Source organism: Chiloscyllium punctatum, chromosome 3, assembly GCF_047496795.1.
Source record: "Chiloscyllium punctatum isolate Juve2018m chromosome 3, sChiPun1.3, whole genome shotgun sequence".
Lineage (NCBI taxonomy): Eukaryota > Metazoa > Chordata > Chondrichthyes > Orectolobiformes > Hemiscylliidae > Chiloscyllium > Chiloscyllium punctatum.
This window is the reverse complement of record NC_092741.1, coordinates 54,141,124-54,157,012: the sequence shown is the minus strand read 5'-3', so window position 1 is coordinate 54,157,012 and position 15,889 is coordinate 54,141,124. Positions and strand designations below refer to the sequence as shown.

General features: G+C 38.9%; 1 protein-coding gene across 3 annotated transcripts in view; it reads left to right on the top strand.

Annotated features, from left to right (window-relative positions):
* The window catches only part of elovl4a (ELOVL fatty acid elongase 4a), a 50,380-nt gene continuing 34,491 nt past the window's right edge, over positions 1-15,889 (top strand). Inside the window, exons 1-2 of one of the 3 annotated variants that reach the window (XM_072553411.1) lie at positions 1-461; positions 11,987-12,085. In XM_072553411.1, coding sequence (XP_072409512.1) covers positions 12,019-12,085 — 67 coding nt within the window. In that variant the 5' untranslated portion in view covers positions 1-461; positions 11,987-12,018. The remainder of the gene's footprint in view (positions 462-11,986; positions 12,086-15,889) is intronic. The other 2 variants (XM_072553410.1, XM_072553409.1) reach the window with 2 other exon arrangements.

The window sequence follows — 15,889 nt, the reverse complement described above, 5'->3', positions numbered from 1 at the left end:
CAGTGGAGGCAATGTGCGGTCCGGACAGTGATGGAGAGAGGAGAGTGAGTGACAGTCGCTGGCCGGACCGGACTGGATCAAGCCGGGTCAGCAAGCATCCAAGGTGTCAAAGGAAAACATCTCCGATTTCCCAAACCCTTTAACCCGCCGCAACCTCAAAAACAAAAATCAACTACGCCGAAAGCTCGCCAGGTACCCGTCGGTAATCACTCTTATAATAACCGCTTTTCGAGCCGGCGTTCCTGCTTTGGGAACAGGTTTGTGCGAGACTCCCTGCCCCGCGGAGCTCGAGCGCGCGTAGCTGTGGGGCGAGGGCGCGCGACTGAGCGCAACCGTCGTGTGGGAGGAGGAGGAGGAGCCGATCGAGGCCGCGGCGAAGCGGACACGGGGGAGCGCGCGGGGTGACGCTGACCTTGGAGTGAATGTGCGACAAGAGGAGCTCGAGCTCACACTCGATCAAGGTAAGAACGACAACAGCGTTAAATATCGCCCACAAGAGTTAGGGTGGGAGTCACACGTTTCCCTGGGCTGGAGTGGCCAGAAACATGCGTGCATTATCAGTTGTCCCCCGCAATGATCCTAATAAATGGGTGATGGGTTTGGATACCATGCGATTATTGAGCTTGATCAGACGGAGGAGGATTTGAAGTCAGCGATGGGCTTGGTTTGCCTGCCCGTGGATTTGCTGAACAGTTTGCAGGATTAAGTATCCATTTCCCCCACGTTTGTATTTCCAATCCACCTTCGTGCACAAGCGATTATATTTCGAAAATGGTTTTCCCTGTCATGGTGTTTCGATCTTGTGCTTCACCAATTTGATTTATTCATCCAGTGGTCTTATCAGGCGAAAGGATGTTTTCAGAAATTTAATGTCGAGGCAGTGCAGTCTATGACATGGGACTCACGTTAATTATTTTAGAAAAGATAAGGAATCGTAGAGTCGCAGCTTTTTGTTTTCAAAATGAAATACTCGTTTGATTTGGGCTGCTTTTTGACTTTTTTTTTCATGTGGAGAAAATACACGGTGACCTCAGCCGTTTTTTGCCACACATTAATTATTTCAATGATGATTCTGAAGTTTTCGGTTATTATTTCAAATAAACTGACAGGGTATTATAAGCCATTAAGCCTATTTTGTTTTTACTAAGCTAATTCGATTGTTTGCTTAGAGATCAGTCTTCAGTTTAAGCCAGGGATGATCGATATTTGAGGAAAGAAATCGATAGTTTTCGGTCTCAGCCTGGTAATGACGAAAGGAATTGTATTGCCGATTGTTTTTAATGTGCTACTTTCTAAGAGTTCACTGATGAAAAGAAATCGGGTCTGCCTGTAATATCCCTGTCAGTAGATTTTGTTAAATATGCAGAGGTCGTTACTTTATACTTCAACCTAAATGTGGTATATTTGACTTACCCAGGGAAAAGAATCAATATTGCTTCAGATAAATATTGGAAATATTTATGACCAATTAATTCATGTTTTAGTATAACTTATTTTGAAAATGGAAAAGTGTGTAATTCAGAAGTAACTCTTTCTAAATATATATTTAACAGCTGATGTGTTTGATATTTCTAGTTAAAATAGAAATTATTACACTAGACGTCTTTTCAATATATAAGTAGAAATAAAAACAAACCAGTCAATGCAGTATTAAAAATATGTCATTAATTTTAATAAATAAACTACAGAAGTGGTGCAAATTTTGCAGAAAGTGTTTTAAGGTCATTTTAGTGTGCTAGTGTCCCAAATTATTATTCAGCCCATAGGCTACTGAATATAGTGACTCATGCTGCTGCACAATTTCACATGAACTGGCAGCCATCCTGGACTTTACTGTTCTTCAGTTATGAAGTTGAAAACCAGCAACCATAGTTTACTTTTATATATTTGCATTTATTTTGTAAAGCATCTCCAAGTGCTTTCCTATGTTAATCAGATAAATGGGTGCTGGCCAAAGAAGGAAATATTGGGAGAAATGATGCAGCCTGGATAAAGAACATTGTCTTTAGCTGACCATCCACCAAATGAGACATTGCAGCAAGTCTGGATTAGTGCAGTATTTATGCTTTGCTTCAGATGGATCTTGGTTAACAGTCAGATTTAAGAATCCTTACAATGAATCCAGAATGTTTGAGATCTATTTTAGTGCACCACTGCCACCCTATTGTGAGGTCTGCTAAGTCAACATGAATAAGGAACCTCGTTATATTATTGTGATTTATGGGCCATCCCTAATTGCCTTGGAGAAGGTGGTGTTGAACTGTCTTCTTGAACAATAAGTTACGATTCATGGGATGGAAGGACATCCACAGTGTTGTTAGGAAGGGAATTCATGATTTTGACTCAGTGGTAGTAAAGACAGAGACGTATGTAGCTTTAAGGGGTGGTGTTTGCAGGTGGTTCCCAGCATCTGCTATCCTCGTCCTTCTGGGTGGTACTGATCATTGTTTGGAATGTGATGTTGATGGAGGCTGACTAAGTTTCTACAGTATACCTTAGATGATTATACATTGTCTCATTATTGATATATGTTTCATCACTTCACTTGATGAAGCAACAGTGCTCTGAAAGCTTATGATTTTAAATAAACCTGTTGGACTATAACCTGGTGTCATGTGGTTTCTGACTTTGTCCACCCCCAGTCCAACACCAGCATCTCCACATTATATTATAGCTTTGACAGGCGAGGTAAGACATTGTGACATGTTTATAGAAACATAGCAACAGGAATGAGCTGTTAAGCCCCTTGAGCCTGTTCTACCATTCAATGACATCATGGCTGACCTGTTGCCTAGCTCCATATACCTGTCTTTGGCCGATATCCCTTATTACCTTTGCTTAACGAAAACTTACCTCCGACTTAAAATTAACCACTGGTCTAACATTTGCAGTTTGTGTATAGAAATGCTTCCTAACATCTCGATGGTCTCGCTCTAATTCTCAGACTATGCCCCCTAGTTCTAGAATCCCAAACCAGTTAAAATAGTTGATCTACTCTGTCTTTTCCTCTTAATATTCTTAAAGATTTTGTTCAGATCACTTAGTTCCAGAAACATGAATGTAATGTAACCACATTTAAATACTGGAAGACTAAATAATTACTTTCTCACAGAGTAAAAACTTCAAATGCACTCTGCTTCCGCTCTAAAATTATATTAGATTAGATTACTTACAGTGTGGAAACAGGCCCTTCGGCCCAACAAGTCCACACCGCCCCGCCGAAGCGCAACCCACCCATACCCCTACGTCTACCCCTTACCTACACTACAGACAATTCACCTGACCTGCACATTTTTGGACTGTGGGAGGAAACCGGAGCACCCGGAGGAAACCCACGCAGACACGGGGAGGACGTGCAAACTCCACATAGTCAGTCGCCTGAGGCGGGAATTGAACCCGGGTCTCTGGCGCTGTGAGGCAGCAGTGCTAACCACTGTGCCACCATGCCGCCCACGTTTGTGACATTTGTTTTAAAATTCAAATTTAATAATGAAGACTAGAAGATTCAGTCATAGTTGTTTTCCTCGATCCAAGAAATTGATTAAAATTCAGTCTTTAATCTCTCTCAGCTATATAAAGATCAAAATTTAAATTATTCTGCATACTTCATAATGGATATGACACCATACTAACTACTTAACCTTCTAAATTCTAGAGAAAAAAGGCCTGATTTCTATAATCGCTCCTCATAACTTAACTCCTGAAATAATACTTTACATAAACCTCCTTCCAGCACCTACCAAACGTAGTCAGAAATCCTATATCACTTGGCAGAAGAAGTTAGAATGGAGTCATATCCGTTAGGAAGTGGGCAAAATAATTTGAATTTCAATCTTTATATAGCTGAGAGAGATTAGAAGCTCAATGTTAATCCCTTAAATACTTTTGCTTAACAAAAAGGTATCTCAGATTTAAAATTAACAATTGATCCAACATCTACTGCTGTTATGGAAGAGGATTCCAAAAGTCTACTGCTTTTTGTATGTAAAAGTGCTTTCGAACATCTCTCCTGAATGGTTTTGCCCTAATTCTGGAATCCCCAATCAGTCAAAATATTTATCTTTACTCTGTCTTTTCCAATTAATATCTTGAAGACTTCAATTGGATTAGCCCTTAACCGTCTAAATTCTAGAGATAACAGGCCTAATTTTTGTAATCTCTCCTTGTAATTTAACTCGTGAAGTAATTCAAGGAGACATAGGAAGTTCAAAGTTATTTGAATCTTATAAATGAGAGGAAATTGCAATTTGAAAAAAAATTCAAAGGAAAATGGGACTTTTTTTATTTGAAGGTGAGACTCCATTTTAAGATTCCACTTCTTTACACGGGCTTCCTTCTGGCACCTACCAAACATAGTTAGGAGTCCAGTATCACTTGGCAGAAGTAGTCAGTGTGGAATCATATCTGTTAGGAAGTGAGCAGAATAATTCGAATTTCAATCTTTATATAGCTGAGAGAGATTGGAGACTGAATTTTAATCCATGTTTCAGAAACAGAAAGACAGTCCAGAACTAGAGGGCAGAAGTTTAGGGTGAGAAGGAAAAGATTTAAAAGGGACCTAAAGAGCAGCTTTTTCACGCAGTGGGTGGTGCTTGTATGGAATGATCTGCCAGAGGAAGTGGTGGAGGCTGGTACAATTACAACATGTAAAAGATATCTGGATGGGTATATGAATAGGAAGGGTTTAGAGGGATATGGGCCAAATGCTGGCAAATGGGACTGGATGAGGTGAGGATATCTGGTTATTTTTGTGCTGTACATCTCTGACTATGAACTATGACTGCATCTTCTAGTCTTTATTATTAAATTTGAATTTTAAAACAACTGGCATATGATTTTAGAGAAGATGCAGAGTACAGTTGAAGTTTTTACTCTGGGAAAGTAATTAGTCTTTCAATATTTGAACTGAAATTTGATTACATTATGTTCATGTACTAAATGATCGATCAATTATTCTAATTTACATGATCCTTAAAACTGTAGCATTTTAATTGACTATCAAGAAGTTGTTGGCTTGTTGATACAGCTCAATGGTCAATTTTGAGATCATCAGTTTGTTTTTAGTTATTCTTCTAGCTTTCTTATTATGACACTTAATATTTAATCAAGAAAAATTGCTCAGACGCAAGATACCAGAAGACACTCTGGTTGCATTAATAACATACAATGACAGTCAGAGGTACCTCACTTCTTTCATTTGTAGATGTGGGAGTTGCTCTCAAAGTGACTCACAGTCAGTGTTCATCTCTAACTATTCTTATTGTTAATGAAGAGTTATGTTTTTGGGTAGCTGCAATCTGCCTTATAAGTATACCACAGTGCTGTTAGATAACTTGTTCCAGGATCTTCATCCAAGAAATTATGATGTGTGACTTGGATAGGAACTTGCAAGTGTTTGCATGCAATGTCTGCTGTTGTTTTTATGGACAGCAGAAATTGTGGGTTTAGAAGGTGTTGTCAAAGGATACTTAGTGAGTTGCAAGTAGTGGACCTCACAGATGGCACATATTGCTGTCACTGTGCACTAGTGGTGAAGGGAGTGAATGTGAAGGTGCTGGATAAGTTGCCATTCAAACAGGCTACTTTTCCTGGAAGCATTTGTCAAATCTCCTGAAAACTTTTGAGGCTGAATACTTACAGACAAGAGGGTCACAGTCCTAACATGTGCCTCATTAGCTTTGGAAAGTCAGCAGATGGGTTATTCGCTGCAGAATGCCCTGTCTTTGCCTGGATTTTGTGATCACAGTATTTAAGATTATGGCTTTGTTCACGAATGTTGTAAAGATTGTCCCAGCAATTACAGACCAGTCACTTTAGCTTTAGTGGGAAAGTTTCTAGAAACAGTTATTTGGGTTGGAATGAGTAGTCACATGGGAAAAGGTGGGTTGGTTCAGAAGAGTCAACATGGATTTCTAAAGGGAAAATCATGTTTAGCTAACTTGCTGGGGTGTTTTGAAGAAGTGGTAAGCTCAATGAGGATATCACTGTTGGTGTGATATGCATGAATTTCCAGAAGGTGTTTGATACAGTGCCAAGCTTGAGAAAAACTACAGGTCGTAATATAAAAGGGAAAGTATAAACACATATAAAATGTGTTGAGTGATAGCAAACCAATGGTCAATGGATATTTTTCAGGCTGGCAAAAGATCTGAAGTGGAATTTCCTAGGGGTCAGGATTTAAACCCAATTATAAGTTCCTGATGTATATTAATGGTCTGGATCTTGCCGTGAGAGGCAATTTCCAGATTTGCAGATGACACTTAGAAGAACTGTGAACTGAGAGATGGACAGTGTTACAGACTGTTGGGCGATTTTATTGAAATGCGCCAAATAATAAAATCTGTCAACTTTGTACATCTGTAGTGTAACTAGGAATTTTCAGTTTAAATGTGAATTAAAGAATATTATAAATTAATTGGTGTTCGAAACACAGTACAGAGAAAATTTGCAGAAAATAGTTGGCTTGAAAATATCAAAAGCTGAGTGAAATAGGCACAATTTAATGTGATGACATTAGAATTAGAAGAGCCAAACTGCAATACAGTTTTGCACATACAGATATTCTTACAAGCTGTTGGTGGAACTGAAACTACCCAGAGTGTCTCTCTGAAAGCCTCCCATTTGGTCATTTGACCAGTGTACCACCATGGAGCAGCATTGTTGCTCTCTGGGTACATTCCATAATTAAGTTGGACAGAAAATATACAACCATAGTAAAGACCATTTGGTCAATGGAAATACATTTCATTAATGTATATAGAATCCAAATATATATTTGGGCATTATTTTTGGTCGACTTTTCTGCCTGGCAGATCATTTCAAATAAGATCCTGTGGCTGATTTAAATTTACATTCTGCTATTTTTCATTTATATCCTAGGGTTCCATATTCCTAGTTCTCTTATTTACACCGTTTTATACATTTTTAATTCTGAAGCTCCTCTTAATTGTCTTTCCAGACTAAAGCTGAGCTTCTCTAATCTTTCTTCCTCGTTCATCCCATTATACTTGAGGTTAGTCATGTCCTCTAATGAATCCATTCACAGGTTTTTATCATTATTGAGGTTTGTTAACTAAAACTCAACACTACTCTGAGCAGAGTATTATAAAACCTAAATAATGTGTATTCTGAAATTCTTAAATTTCCTTGTATATAGTTTGAACTTTGAAAGTGAAAACTTGCTCTACTAATTCAATTCCATTTGTACAATTACAATTCATGATTTCTGACAGATAGTACTTTCCATTTATCAGGGTGAAAATATTGTAAAATCATACAGAATAGGCCTTTCTGTTCATCAAGTCTGCACTGACAAAAAAACCCACTAAATCTTAGCCCAAAATCTTCAAAGATATGAAATTTCAAGTGCTCATCAAAGTAATCTTTAAATATTGAGGTTTTTCACCTCGACTACCCTCCCAGGCAGCACATTACAGATTTTCAACAACCTCTGGGTGACAACATTTCCTCAAATCCTTTCTAAACCTTTAAGCCTTTCACCTTAAAATTATGTCTCCTTGTTGTGGTTCTGTTCGCCAAGCTGGGAATTTGTGTTGTACACGTTTCATCTCCTGTCTAGGTGACATCCTCAGTGCTTGGGAGCCTCCGGTGAAGCGCTTCTGTGATGTTTCCTCCGGCATTTACAGTGGTTTGTCTCTGCCGCTTCCGGTTGTCAGTTCCAGCTGTCCGCTGCAGTGGCCGGTATATTGGGTCCAGGTCGATGTGTTTGTTGATAGAATCTGTGGATGAGTGCCATGCCTCTAGGAATTCCCTGGCTGTTCTCTGTTTGGCTTGTCCTATAATAGTAATGTTGTCCTAGTCGAACTCATGTTGCTTGTCATCTGCGTGTGTGGCTACTACGGATAGCTGGTCATATTGTTTCATGGCTAGTTGATGTTCATGGATACGGATAGTTAGCTGTCTTCCTGTTTGTCCTATGTGGTGTTTTGTGCAGTCCTTGCATGGGATTTTGTACACTACGTTGGTTTTGCTCATGCTGGGTATCGGGTTCTTTGTCCTGGCGAGTTGTTGTCTGAGAGTGGCTGTTGGTTTGTGTGCTGTTATGAGTCCTAGTGGTCGTAGTAGTCTGGCTGTCAGTTCAAAAATGTTCTTGATGTGTGGTAACGTGGCTAGTCCTTTGGGTTGTGGCATGTCCTCATTCCGTTGTTGACTGGGACAACACTACTATTACAGAGAACAGCCAGCCAGGGAACAGAACAGCCAGGGAATTCCTAGAGTCATGGCACTCATCCACAGATTCTACCTCCGTACTCTTAGTATTTAATTCACAGCTAATAAAGGCAAGTGTCCTGTATGCCTCCTTAATTACTACCATATTAATGTGTCCTGTTACTTTCAAACATTTTTGGACAAGCAAGCCAAGATTCCATTGTTCCTCTGGTTTCCTAGTGTCCTGCCATTCATTGAGTACCCACTTGTCTTGTTACCTCTTCCAAAGTGCATCACTACACACTTGTCAGGATTAAATTCCATCTCATCTGACCAATCCATCTATAGCCCCCTATAACTTCAGACCTTCTTCCTCACTGTCAACTACCTGGCCAATCTTTGTATCAGCCCTCCAGATTTTCTACTATATATTAGTACATAACACAAACAGTATGGGGCCCAACACTGACCTCTATGGTGTGCCACTGGACACCGGCCTCCAGTCACACAAACAGCCTCCTACCACCATCTTATGTCTCCTACCATTAAGCAAATCTTCGATTCAACTTGTCAAATTACCGTGGGTTCCATGTGCTTGTACCTTCTCTTATCAATCTCCCATGTGCGAACGTGACAAACGCTTTTTTGAAATCCATGTGAACTACGTCATAAATCTACACACCTGGTCAACTCTTCCCAAAACTTCAGTTAAATTTCCCTCTGACAAAGCCATACTGAGCATCCCTGATCAAACTAGCCTCTCGAAAAAGAGATTAATTGTTCCCTTCAAATTTTCTCCCATAGTTTCCTTATCACTGATGTGAGATTCAGTAGTCCACAATTCCCTTGATTATCTCTACCACCCTTCATGAAAAGTGAAACCACATTAGCTATCCTCTGGTGTTCTTGCATCTCCCCTGTGGCCAGAGAGGAATTAAGAACTTGGGTCAGAGCCTTTGTAATTTCCTCTCGTCTGCTGCAGCGTGGAATGAAACTGATCCAAACCTGGTGATTTTTCCACTTTTAAGCTTGACAGAACTTCCATTGCTGTCTCATTCCCTGCGTCAAGAACTTCACAATCCTCCTTTCTGACTTCTGTACCAATGTCCTTCTCCAAAGTAAAGATGGATGTGAAAAACTCATTTAACACCCTAGTCTACTTGCTCCATGTACAGATTGCTTTCTTCGTTCTGATTGGACCCTTCTCTTTCCCTGGTTATCTCTTGCCCTTGATATGCAAGTAGAATGTTTTGGGATTCTCCCTAATCTTATCCTCCAGCATTTTTCATGAGCCCTCTTTTCCCTCCTAATTGCTTTCTTAAGTTCATTCCTGCACTTTATATATTCCATTCATTCATTTTTTTTCCTGATGTTGAAAGCCTCCTGTTCCTTCTTATCCAGTCTGAATATTCCTAGAGATCCAGGATTCTCTGGGATTGTTGCTTCTACATTTCATCCTAAACAGAACATGTACTCTATTTCCTTTTCACCCCTGCACCTGCTATAAATCTGCTATAGATTTACCCAGAAGTAGCTGTTTTCAGTCTATTTTGGCTACATCTTGCCTTATTTTAATTAAATATACCTTCCCCAATCCAAAACCTTTATTATGACAACCTATATTTTTCTTTTTCTAGCAATTTAAAATGTACGGTGTTGGAGTTGCTATCACGAAAATACTCTCCCAACTGCCACCTCGTACATCAAAATGGCTTGGTTCCTCAGAATTAGGTCCAGCAATGCAGTATCCCTTGTTAGACCTTCTGAATGTTGTTATAAAAACCTCTCCTGAGCACATTTAAAAAAAAATCTGCCCTCTCTAACCCTTTACACTATGACTATTCCAATTAAAATTGGAAAAGTTGAAAACGCCCAACATAGTTATCCTGTTATTGTTTCCTCACCTTAACAAACAGTCGACATATCTGTTGTATTGTCTGCTGACTATTTCAGAGTCAGTGGTATAGTCCCAGCAGTGTGTCTGCCCCCTTTTTATTCAGCTACCCTCATTTGAAGACATTCGAGAATATCATTCATTCCTGTTGCAGTAACTTACTCCTTTTTTAATAAAGTGACACCATGTCTTCTACACCTTTCCCTGTCCTACTTGAAGGTCCTATATCATGGAATGTTAAGTTGCCTGTCTTTTCCCTCCCTCAGCAATGTCTCTGGAAACATCGCAATTCCACAACTCAGTTCACACCCTTAACTTTTCTATCTTACCTAGAATACTCCAAGTATTAAAGTAGAGGCTATCCAGCCTCACCTTACTCCCTCAAGTATCATGGCTGAACTGCCTCTTCCTTTACTAAAGTATGTTGCTTCTCTATTGTAACAAACAATCTTTATCTCCTTCCCTGCTGTAAGTTTAATATCTTCCAACAGCACTAGCAAACCCTACCTACAGGGTTGTTGGACACATTCTAATTCAGGTGCAGACCGTCCTGCTTGTACAAGTCCCACTTTACCCAGAAACGGTCCCAATGATCCAGGACTGGATTTTCTCATTTGTAAACTTAATTGATTAAACAATTAAATCCATTTGCACAACACTTGCATTTGTGTCTGTACTGCTGTCATTGCAGTAGTTGGCTTTATTATTAGGTGATTAATTTGCATCAGAATTAACACATTTTTATAAGTCTTACATCCATTCATCACTTCTTCTCGCCTTAACCACAAAGTTGAACCTTAAAAGCCATTTCAATTATTATTGAATTAGTTTTGAGTCAAAATTTTCGCTTCACTTGACTTTTTTTAATCACTATTAGCTGAATCAAAGATTTTTTAAAACATTCACACACAGCACTGCACTTGTAGCCCCACCATTTATATAATGAGTCCAGTTCAGTTTCTGGTCATTGGTAAATCCCCAGGATGTCGATAGTGGGGATTCAGTTACAGTAATACCATTAAATGTAAGGGGCAATGGTTACATTCTCTCTTGTCAGAAATGCTGATTGCCTAACGTTTGTATGGTGCAAATGTTACTTGCAATTTGTCAGCTCCAGCCTGAATATCTTTTGCTAACATTATTTTCTAGCAGAGGTGATAAATTGAGTGAGGCATCTGTCCCTGAGATGAGAAAATCTACAAATTAACTTGTAAGATATCTCCAAATGTTCAAATAGAAGGTGACATTTACAGAAGCAAATTGCTTGTTTATCCTATCAATGAAAATAACTTAATGACTCTGAAATAACAAAAGACAATGAAAAACAGTGATGCCATTAGCTGGAATGCAATGGTATTGGATGGTGGTGGGCTTGAGTTATTCATTTTAATGAAAGAAAAGTGTTTGTTTTTTTTGCAGTGTGTTTAACACATTCCCAAAGATGTAGATGGAGAATTTCAAAAGAATCCCCAAATGGCAATGAAATAAATAAATGACCAAATCATTCTGCTTTCCGTGTTAGTTGAATAAATGTTGGCACTTAGAACACGCTGATTTTCTACAGATAGTGTCATAAGATCTTTACCTGCCAGGAAGATGGCAGCCTTGGTTTCACTTCTCTTCCATAATACAGCATTTTCCCCTTGGATTGAAGTGTCATTCTAGAGTATGTACTGAAATATTTATTCTGGAGCATTAATGCACAGCATTCTGACTCAAGTGAGCTAAACTGTTCACCTAAGTTCATAGTTCTAATTTTGAAGTTGATACTTCAAAGTACCTGAAGTAGATAACATGAATTTTATTGGATGTTATATGTTATGAATATCTTATTGTCGACAAGGTGAAGTAAGGTATAAAAATACCATGTGATTGGGATAATTTATGAAACATGCCAAGATTTATTTTGATATTTTTTCATAGGTTTATAAAGATAATTGCTTTTGGGTGAAATCATGGATGCAGTCGTCCACCTCATTAATGATTCTCTGGAATTCTATCGTTGGAGCCTTATCATTGCAGGTACTTGTCAATATTATGTTTAGAATACTGTATTACTGTACTTTCTGTATTCTGTACACCACTTCATCTACAGTGTGTTCACATTACTCTGTACAGGTAATTCTCCTATAATGCCGAAGTCGGATTCCAATGAAACCTCATTTAATAGAAAATCGCTTAATAGAAATAACGGAGCTTATGGGAAAAATGGGGTTGGGGCAGACCAGCAAAAAAGTATCACTCATGATTGCTCAAAAATCACCCAAAAATCTAATGCAAAGTATAGCACAACCTGAATGAAGGTTGGAAAAATATTTATTGACAAAAGTAAATTTAACACAAGACATTTTTAAAAATGTCAGAAAGCTGCTTTCTGTACAGTACCTCACAGAACAGTATGAAAACAAGTGCACATGACACAGAGCAACACAGACTTCGGTACTGACATTGCACACACGCAGAACAGTACATTGAATGATACATGCGCAAAACTGTAACAGCACCAATGCATGTGTAGAATAGCAGAGATTTCAGTGTGCAAGTCTGCGCATGCGCAGAACACAGCATGTGTACCAATTCCTGCTGGAGTCGCAGTATTACTAATGGAGGTAAGCATTTTCCAAAATATTATTTCCTAATTCTTCAGCGACATTATAGCCAAATCACACTGTCGAAACACATGTTATCCCAGAACTACTTGTATGTACTTTTCTATGTTAAGCCTCAGCTTGGGTAGAAAAGAGCCTTTCTTGTAAATTTGTCTTCTTCCAAACAATTATTTCAAACCAACATCTGATTCTGGATACAGATCATAATCCTGATGAAGTGTCATATGTATGTGAGATGATACAAATGAAAAGGACAGCAATTTTAATCTATTAAAGCATTATGAGGTCTAAACAAGAAATGGCAGTGATATGAGAATGTTAAGAATGGTGACTGAAAGTAGGTCAAAGATTTAAGTTGGGTAGACCTAGAAAGGCAAAGTGGAAATAATTGGAGCAAGGATTCAAAATGTGGTTTGGAGTTGACTGTAAACCAATTGTGTAGATTCACAGAAGGTCTAAATTATAAGTTCTGAGTTGTTAAGAGATGGATAATGGTTGATGATGGCACCGATGATTTATAATTACACTGAATATGATAGATTGCATAAGTTTTGGAGGATTTGCAGTTTCTGAAAGGAAACTGCAAGAGGCTGGTAAGAAGAACACTCGAGTAACTAAGTCTTGAAATGACAAAGAAAATAAGTTGTAGGAGCAGACGTAAGCCATTTGGCCCATCAAGTCTGCTCCACCATTCAATGAGATCATGGCTGATCTGATAATCCTTAACTTCACTTTTCTGCCTTTTCCCCATAACCCCTCATTCCATTACTGACTAAAAGACTCCATACCCACAAAATGCAGGATTAATGTGATTCCATGAAGCAACTGTGAGAAACATTACATGGGCAGGAATCTCGTTTACAGAATACGCAAGCATCATCTTGCAACAAAACGACAGGACCAATCCTCTCTTCTCTCAATCCACACCGACAATGAAGGACACCAATTCAACTGGGACAGCATTACAATACTGTGACAGGCTAAACTAAGACGAGCTTGGGAATTCCTGGAGGTCTGGTATTCATCCACTGTTTCCATAAACAAACACATTGAAATAGACCCCATCTACAGATCGCTACAGTACAAAACTGGAAGTAGAACCACCCACCACAACAGACAGAGCCATATAGATTCGAAGCAGATCACAACAACTGCGCTTCATTAGGAGGCTACATAGTACTGAAGGTGTCATCCAGGAGGGAGGCAAAACCTTTGCAAGAAAATCAACCAGCTCGGCGAGCCAACCATCAACTTCATGCACAATCTGAGCTCCAGATCTTCACAAAAGATCAAAAATCTGTCTTTCTCAGCCTTGAATATACTTGATGACCTACCTTCTACTGTCCTGTATTGTAAAGCATTCCACATATTCAATACCTTCTGAAAGAAGCAATTCATCCTTATTTCTGTCTTAAATGGGCAATCTCTTACTCTTAGATTATACTTTCCAGTTCTGGACTCTTCTACACTGGGAAACAACCTCTCATCCACCCTGCCAAGCCCCCAAACAACTTTTATGTTTCAATGGAGGTCACCTGCAATTCTTCTAAACTCCAGTGAGTATAGGCCCATCTTCCTCATAAAGAAATCCCTTCTGTGGTCAACCAAGTGAACCTTCTCTGAACTGTCTCCAATATCAGTACATCTCTTCTTAGATAAAGGGATCAAAACTGTTCAGCGACCTATTGCTGTGGTCTGACTTCCCTATTTTAATGCTCCACTCCGTTTGAAATAAACACCAACATTCCATTTTCTTTTACTTGTATGCTCGCTTTTTGTGATTCACAAAATCCAAATGTTGCAGCTTTCTTTAAATTGATTTATCTTCTCTATTCTTCTTGCCAAGATGCATCACCTCACATTTTCCCAAATTATATTCCATCAGCCAAGTTTTTGCCCATTCATTTAACCTACTGGTCCTAGACTTGATTTTGGGTTATGAAGCTGGGCAAGTGGTTGAAGTATCAGTGGCGTAGCATTTTGCAGAGGGAAGTCATAATTCAGTTTGATTCAAAATTATTAAGTAAAAGGACAAGGTGAGTTTCCCCCAGAATTGGGGGAAGGCCGATTTTAATAAGGTCGGCTATGATTTGAACAGAGTCAACTGGGAGTTGATTTTGTTTTGGATTAGTCTATGTCCGAGCAGTGTGGTGCACTCCGGAAGAGAATAGGAAGAGTACAGGGTCAACATGTTGTAGTAAGGGGGAAGGATGGGATCAACAATTTCAAATAAACCCTGGATATTGAAGAATATGCACCATTGGATATAGAGAAAAAATGGAGTCTTTTGTCAAATACTGAGGACTCAAAACTGTTAAAGCCCTAGAGGAGTACAGAATATGCAACAGGAACTTGAAACTAGAAGATTAAAAAGGCGATATGAAAGGATCATAGCATGTAAAATAAAGGAAAATTGTAAATTATTTTACAAATACATTAAGGATAAAAGAATAATTCAGGAAAGACCACAAGAAATAGAACAGGAGTAGCAATATGTTGAATACTGCAGGGAGATCAAGGAAATTTGCTTGGAATAGAACACCGGGATCATAGCCATATTGAATGCCTTTAGAAATTTTGAGTAGCCTTAATGCTGTCAGTGGGATCGAAACTAAATTGGACAAATTCACATCGTAAGTAATTGGTACCCTCCAACTTTAACTTCTCAAGTTATTGAAATTTTTGGGGTTTCACAATGATAAAGGATTTGTAAAAATGGAAATGGTCACTGCCTACAGTTAATGGAGAAACCCAGTAGGGCCTTTAAAGAGGGGTAATGATAGCATCCGTAAAAAGATACAAAAGTAGAGCCTGAAGAGAAATAGTTGACTGAAAATGACTGGTGGAGATCACAGATGATGGCTGAACAGAAAATTTTCAAAATGATATGGGATCAGTTCAGAGAGATAGGTACAGAGGTGTTTTAGGCAAGTGAAGGTATGAATTTGATCTTGAAGACATGGAAATGATATCCTTACATCTGGTGTTAGAAGTAAGCCACGAAAGGAGGCTTAGTGATAGGAAGTTCTAAGTTAAGGACTCCGGATTGTTTGTGACATTCTTCGAACAGTGGGAGGATTTGTGTAAGGAGAGCGAAATTCAGTATTGTTTAGGGAATCAGGTAGAGCTAACAGTGAAATGACACTGAAGCCAATCATGGACCAAAATATAAGAAAAATACTGTGAATGCTGGAAATCTGAAACAAACACAGACAAT